The sequence below is a fragment of the Amblyomma americanum genome, chromosome 10, assembly GCF_052857255.1.
Source record: "Amblyomma americanum isolate KBUSLIRL-KWMA chromosome 10, ASM5285725v1, whole genome shotgun sequence".
NCBI classification, from domain to species: Eukaryota; Metazoa; Arthropoda; class Arachnida; order Ixodida; family Ixodidae; genus Amblyomma; species Amblyomma americanum.
In genome coordinates, this window is record NC_135506.1 from 138,592,394 (window position 1) to 138,599,527 (window position 7,134).

A 7,134-nucleotide genomic window follows, 5' to 3' on the forward strand; every position below is an offset into this window, starting at 1 on the left:
TATTTCCATGAGTTTTGTATAGCTTAAAGCTGTAGTATGTACGTCATGTTAATTTAGCTGCGTCATATCACAATTCACCTCCAGACAGGCTAGTGCACTTTCTAGGTGATGAAGCCAGTGTTTACCTTGGATAAAGTGGGCATGCATTAGTAATTTTTTCGTGCACAGCTGGTTTGAACTATTTTGGATGAAGCAACCATTTTACTGCATCACACTCATTCAACTCGCAAATCTTTCAAGAAGTGATATTTCAGATATCTGCTTAGCTTAGAGACAAGTAGTTCTGTCAGCTGTAAATTATGAGCATATTCTGCGCATTGTTACTGACCAACAACAAATATAGTTTGATATTCATTTTTTAACAGAAGGCAGGAAATAATAGTTGAACTCATTTCAGTTTATTTTAGTTCCCGTGCAAGGAGTGCTGCCAGGCTGTTTTTTAAATACGCCACATTGACTCCAGGAAAATGGTCACACGTGTACCCTGCAAAGATATAAAACAAATCACAATTACAGTGTGCTACATATCAACTGAAACACAAAGTCAATATTATTTGTGTGCACTGCCCTTGATCACCTCATCATACTGGTATGGTATATAGGGTTTACCATCCCAGAACAACACAAGGCTATAAGGGGCGCCGCAGTGGAAGGCTCCAGATTTGAGCCACATGGCGTTCTGTGCACTGAAATATGGCCGCCGAGTGCATAACCACTGAGCCACTGCACTGGGGCATGCATGAAATTACATGTGCCGTCAAGAATGAGTCAATATGCCTGTCACTGCTTGCATGATATCAACTGAAACTATTGCCACAACTAGCTGCCTCAACTCTGTGAACATTACCATACTATGCTTACTTTCTCCTTGTACATGAAACTGAAGAGAGTACACTAAAGCATCGGGTTACACACAGAATGTGCACTTCAATACTGTCCGTCTTGAACAGTTTCAGCAATATTAATTGTTCAGGAAAAGTAAAAGAAAATTCGACATCCACAACCACTGAGAAACAATAACTGCAAAAAAATAAACTACAATGTTGGGCAGGCTGGGTTATACTAAGATAAATGCTAAGTACACAAAAGCAGCAAAAGCAATTAAACTGCACAAGCAGATAAAACTACCTTCCTAAAGAACCACTGCCATGCTACTTGTGCATTAATTACAGTTGTGTATAGAACATTCAATTTTATAGCTCTGATTTCCATGGCACTCCACAAAGAAAGCATGTCAGCACAGATGTTTTACTCTGCTTCAAACAAAACAGTCTGCTAAAGAGTCCTATTATTCATACAGTAGCCTGTTTTGGCCTATGGTAACCTTAATAGTGGTAAGGCAGGTCTCGCATACCTCACCCAACTGAATGTGCCCATGCTTGCTTCAGCTATTTGCGCCAGAAATGAGTCATGAGGACCGAGCTTACAGAACGCTAAATTTCATGAACGCACAGTTTATCTTGTGCCTCCTTAGCAAGTAATAAAGTGCAGTAACCGACGAGTAATTCGGAGTTCGATGAGGCACTGTCAGTTACCCCATAGAAGCGCATACGTATTCACGACGGATATTTTGGACTTTCAAAGTCCGAAAGTTTGATTTTTCAGACTAATTTCAGTCGCCTGCGGGCCAAAATCGGCCATCTTATTGGCTTTTTGCTGGCGCAAAAGGCGCCATCTTGGATTGAGGTGGATTTACTCTGCAGTTGGATTGGCTTGAAATACTTTTGGTACCTCATTTTTGCCAGTAGAGGTCCCTGCGATCTCTGACACTTCGAGGTGGCAGTCGGATAGTCATCGCCGTCAACTTGCTTTTGTTGCCAAAATTCTCGGGGGCAGTTATCGCTTGTCTCATACGTTAAAAATTAAAAACTGGTTGTTGGGGGAAGGAAGTGGCGCAATATCTGTCTCACACCTCGGTGGACACCTGAACCGTGCATTAAGAGAAGGGATAAAGAAGGGACTAAGAGAACAATGAGGTGCCATAGTGGAGGGCTCCGGAGTAATTTCGACTACCTGGGGATCTTTAAACGTGCACTGACATCGCACAGCTCAGGGGCGCCTGTGCATTTCACCTCCATTGAAATGCGGCCGCTGCGGTCGGGTACGAACCCGGGGAATCCGGATTAGTAGCCGAGCTCCCTAACCACTGAGCCACCACAGCGGGTCTCATACAGTCATTCGCCGTTTCGTCACTTGGATTTCTCCGACCGTGTCGACAGAGTGACGCTCCGTCTTCATGAAGTTACATCCATTCGCCATTTTGTGATTGCTTTGAACGAAAAGTGCCTTGTCTTTGAGTGTGTTTGACAAGCGGTGTAGTGCACACTTGGGTTGTGGATAACATGGCCCCGCCAGGTCCGTGAAGGAAGCGCGGGAAGTATTAAGCTAAACGCCGTGACCTTGCTGTCTAGCGTAGACAGTGAAAGCACAACTTTGGCACACTTCGTCGGCAGCAAGAGAAATTTTCCGCTTAACTTCTCTTTCGCTGCGAAACACTGCCACCGAGTCGCACTCATGACGCCAAAACAAAGCAGGGAAATAGTGCAAACTGGGGTGCAGTACATGAAAGAGTGCCCGACACTAGGCTCAACAACACTGGCTGAAGAAAACGTGGCCAATGGCGGGGGAAGAATAAACAGACTATGAATGTGGATTCCGCTACACGTTTCGCTGGCCCCTCGTCGACTTGACAAGCGTTGACGACAATGAGAATGGCAGACTACACGTGGAAGGCCGCCATCGCGCACTGCTGTGAAGCTGACCCCCCCAAAAGAAAAAATTAGCAGGTAACTCGCACCCTCACTTATTAAAGGCGTTTTTTCAAATTTCGGTGCAGGTTATACGCGAGCAAATGCGGCACGTGCCAGCAGTTTCTCATGGTGCAGCGTCTGTTTTTAAGGTATGCATTGGGTGACTGATAAAATATGTTAGCCTATTTGCCCACACACTTCTGCCAGCCACGCAAACATCCCCACTCATGTGGTCCCTCCACCTTCGCACATGACTGCACATGCCAGGTTTGGTGTTTTCAGCATACCATGTGGGCTAAGATATCTGCCAGCACACATTTCTGGTAGAAGTAATAAACAACCATGAGAAATGTTAGCACAAGGCAGTTTGCGGTCTGTGGACCTTGTAGTCTTCACCTATGCAAAAGTTTATGTAGACATAGAAAAGGGGGTGCCAAGTGCCATAATATGGCACAAAAGCAGTGCTGTCGCCATGGGCGCAACCAATACACACACACTTGCAAGTGCTGTTGTGCTGTGGAATGTTATGTTAATCTGGCGCTAGAAAAATTAGCCTTCTAGGCTGAAGCCATGACAGTACAGCCCATAAAAGAAGTGCACCAAATTTCTGAGCAGCGAGGCAGTGGAGTGTTGGAAGGGACTGCTCTAAAGTCTTGCAAGCAGCCGTGTCTCTCTCATAACTTAAAACTCGAACTTAACTACATGGCCTATACTTTTCCTTCAATGCTTTGCTATAGTTTGACCCTTAATTTTTAAGCAAGCAAGCAGAGAAGAGATGGAACACTCACCTATCACAGCAGACAGCCGAACAGGGTCTAGGGCCTCCTTCACAGGAAGGCCCTTTTGCACGTTATTTTTCATCCCATAGAGGGACTTTCCCCTCAACTCCTCCTCCGTGAACACATTCCGAAGGGGCGCCCTGGCGAATTTCCCAGGGCTGCTTTGACACTGCCGCTCCAACATTTGCAGAATGGTGCGGTCAACCAGTACACCATTCCCAATGTCAACCTGCAAACAGCACAGCAATCAAAGATAAAGGCAAGCAAGCGAATTCAGCTGTTTCAATGGAAACGCTAGATTGCCCCTTATCCTCTGTGCAGTTGGGATGTCAGCAGTTGTTTAATGCGAGGAAATTACTTAACTGTACTGCAACTGCAAAAATTTTTCGAAAGAGATCCTGCATTAATGGGTTCAATGCGAATTGTAGTGCTGTAATAGCCTAGCGACTAGATGAAGTGCCTGCAAGGAAAGCATGGGCTCTTTCACGTTACCCGAGCATATTGCACTGTATGACCATCTACTTCAGGGGTCCTCAAATTGGATCTATGGTACACCGAGGTATGATGGAGGGCTTTTTGGGGTTTCCTGAGCATCTATTTACATGCATGCCTCTACAATAACCTTTTCAATTGCCAATTTTTTTAGGACTGATCACACTGCAACTGATTAGTGCACAGCCAGTCATAACTTAATTTGGTCATTTCTTCGATACGTGTTTCATAACCTGTTCGTGCTCAGCACTTCGCGGAAAAGATTGGGGAATTTATGGTTGTAGACGGCTCAGTTGGTATACTAAGGCACCAATGCGTGTCTGATTTAGCATTTCGTCTCCATGCCTTGAGGAAGCAACAAGGATGATTGCACGTGGCTGGCTAAGCGAAAAACATGCGTGTGCTGCCGATCACCCGCAGTGCCCTCTTTCTGGCGATTCTCCCTTTCACTGTCCGGTGGGGCGGCGGTATGCAGACATGCAGATATACATTTTAGGACATGCCTCTAATGGGCTCATGCATGAATTCAAGAAGCCGTGATAACTTCTCTATCGAATGCCAAAGAAAATTTCAAACGCAGAAGAGTACCTCACTTGTATATTCAAGAGTATGTGCAACGATCATATTTTAGCTCACAAACCTTTGCACATGGCACAACAGGCTGATCTGGCTCCTTTTTGGACTCCAGCATCCTCTCCAGCCGTTTCACCATTTTGGCTGGCACTGCAATGGACAGGGAAAGAAAATTGTTAGCATTCTATTAAAACAGGAAGAATGTGAGCACACCACTCAAAGCCCAGGCAGCAACCCACAAGTAAGTAGTCTATTTTCCAGTTGTAAACAAAACACACCTATAAACATCTACCATTATAAAAAGTATGGAATCAGTTAAAAGGGCCCTGAAATGAATTCGATGAGCTTATTCTAGTGCAACATATCTGCAGAGGTGGTCTTTATAAGCATTCAATTCATATTTGAAAGCTGTGCATGAACCCTATAATTTGAAATAATTTTTAAATCTCTGCTCGCAGTACCTCGCAATCGATTAAGGAGACACACCTCATCGTGCGTCCCCCACCCCAATGACATCAGTGGGCAGAGGCGGTGAGGCGTGTCTCTGTAACCGGTTGCAAGCTACTGCGAGCAGATTTTTAAAAAATTATTTCCAAATGATAGGGTCCATGCAGAGCTTCCAAATATGACTCGAATGCCCACAAAGACCACCTCTACAAATCTGGTCCACTAGAATGAGCCCATCAAAATGATATCAGGGGCCCTTTAAAACAAAAACACCGGTTTCTGGGCATGTTAAGGGTAGCCAATGCCTGTTTCGCAGAGCAGGGTTTGTACATTTTCCTTTCCAAAATACACAAATATTCAAGAGGCATTCCTATCGCTGGCCTATATTTTAAATTTACATGAATAAAAATACTGCCACAAGGTTTTGTTTCCTCCAAAAAGCGCAAGGGGCCTAGCATCTAAGCTGTAGCAGCCGCATAGATTCTAGGAAAGTTTATTATCATTAGTAGTGAATATTGCTCGGCAATGTGTGGAACCAAAGGTTTATAGCTACTTAGAATAAAGCTGGAATTCAACCTAGTTCATGTACAAAATGATGAGCCATTTCAGTGGAGTGTACTGTATCAAGGCTCTCTCAAAGATTCTCCAGAAACTGGGTGTTAGGTTGAACACTATCTGTCATCTATACAACTGGCTGACAAACACATTTTTTAAAAATGAAGAAACATCTCCAAGTGCAAAGCCTATCCAAAGCTATCAACTGAAGAACTTTTTGCAAACATTTTCACACAGTTCATATGATGGGCCTTGCTTGAGTCCATGAGATGCCCTAGAGTATATTGCGCATAAATAAAATCTCAAATTGCAAGATATGTCCGAGATGTCGCTCTGCTTAAAAACAAACACAGACGTCTTACATTAAAAATGAATATTGCATTGTTAACCAGCCTGATTAAAACACTCATATCTGAAATGAACACCAAGAAAGAGATTGTTATGACTTGTGCTTACCAGCAAGGAGAAGGAAAAGGAAAGACATGGAAGGTTAATCAGAACAAACCATTTTGCTGTGCTGCACTGTGAGAAAGGAGTGTCGGGGCAATGGTGAAGCAGAAAAAGAAGCAAGAGGAAAATGAAATCAGTAAACAATGTCAGCACAGACATAGGTTTGAAAACTCAGGCAGGCAAATATTTTCGTTAAGCAATAGATATGGCAATACTAACAATGCCCAACGGTGCGTGCTTATAAAGAGACCATCTTGATCTGAAAGTGTTGACAGTTAAAGGCAAAGAATAAACAGTGCTGTAGAAGAGGAAACATTACACCCGCTGAGCACGAACACAGTACAAATGTATGCTTCGGGCATAGAACAGTTGTATCTGTGAAGTGGTGATAAAGAACCAGCAGACTGCACACGGTTATGCTAAGTATTCAGACATGTATGACGTAATGCCTCCAAGCACAAAATGCACGCACTTAATGATTTATTGCAAGAACAGGTTTCATGCCAAAACTAAAATTTCAAGTGCAAGGAATGTGAAGCCATCCCAGAATTCTCACCAGCTATTTTCTCGGCTGCTTCCAGCTGCCTCTTCAAACTTTCATTTTCATTTCTCAGGCAGGAAATCTCCTCCTGCTGCTCCTTAAGCTGCTGTGCAGCTGATCTACAGCATGGGTGTTCCTGAAGAAGTGGCATGACAATTATTGAAATGTAAAATATTTTAAAAATTGAAGCATATCCTTGTGCAGTTTCAACCACTTCTGGCTGTAGTATACATGCCAGATGTCTTCAGTATTAAAAAAAAGGTTTGGTTTTTGTAATAATTGCAGTAGTTTACTGCATGACCACTTAAAACTGAATAGCACGCACTTCAGCTGTTCTAATGTCCACATGATATGCGCTACTAGCAAGGGCTACACATTTCTAACATAATGAAACATCCAGCACTGAAAAGTATGAGTATTTCAGATTGCATTTCATTACTGAGGTAGAAAAACTGAATCCACAAGAAAAAAACAACCACTATCAAGGACACAGGCGAATATGAACAATCTGCTTACGTGTGCACTTGTCACAAATAAACAAGCACCA

General features: G+C 43.4%; 1 protein-coding gene across 1 annotated transcript; it reads right to left on the reverse strand.

The window, feature by feature from the left end:
• Window positions 1–376: 376 nt before the first annotated feature.
• LOC144108855 (uncharacterized) lies at window positions 377–6,825 on the reverse strand. Its single transcript, XM_077642078.1, has 5 exons — window positions 6,603–6,825; window positions 6,053–6,118; window positions 4,662–4,744; window positions 3,539–3,758; window positions 377–484 (listed from the first exon to the last, which is right to left on the reverse strand). The coding sequence occupies exons 2-5, from the start codon at window positions 6,078–6,080 to the stop codon at window positions 399–401; spliced, it is 417 nt and encodes a 138-aa protein (XP_077498204.1). The 5' UTR covers window positions 6,081–6,118; window positions 6,603–6,825; the 3' UTR covers window positions 377–398.
• Window positions 6,826–7,134: the final 309 nt, after the last annotated feature.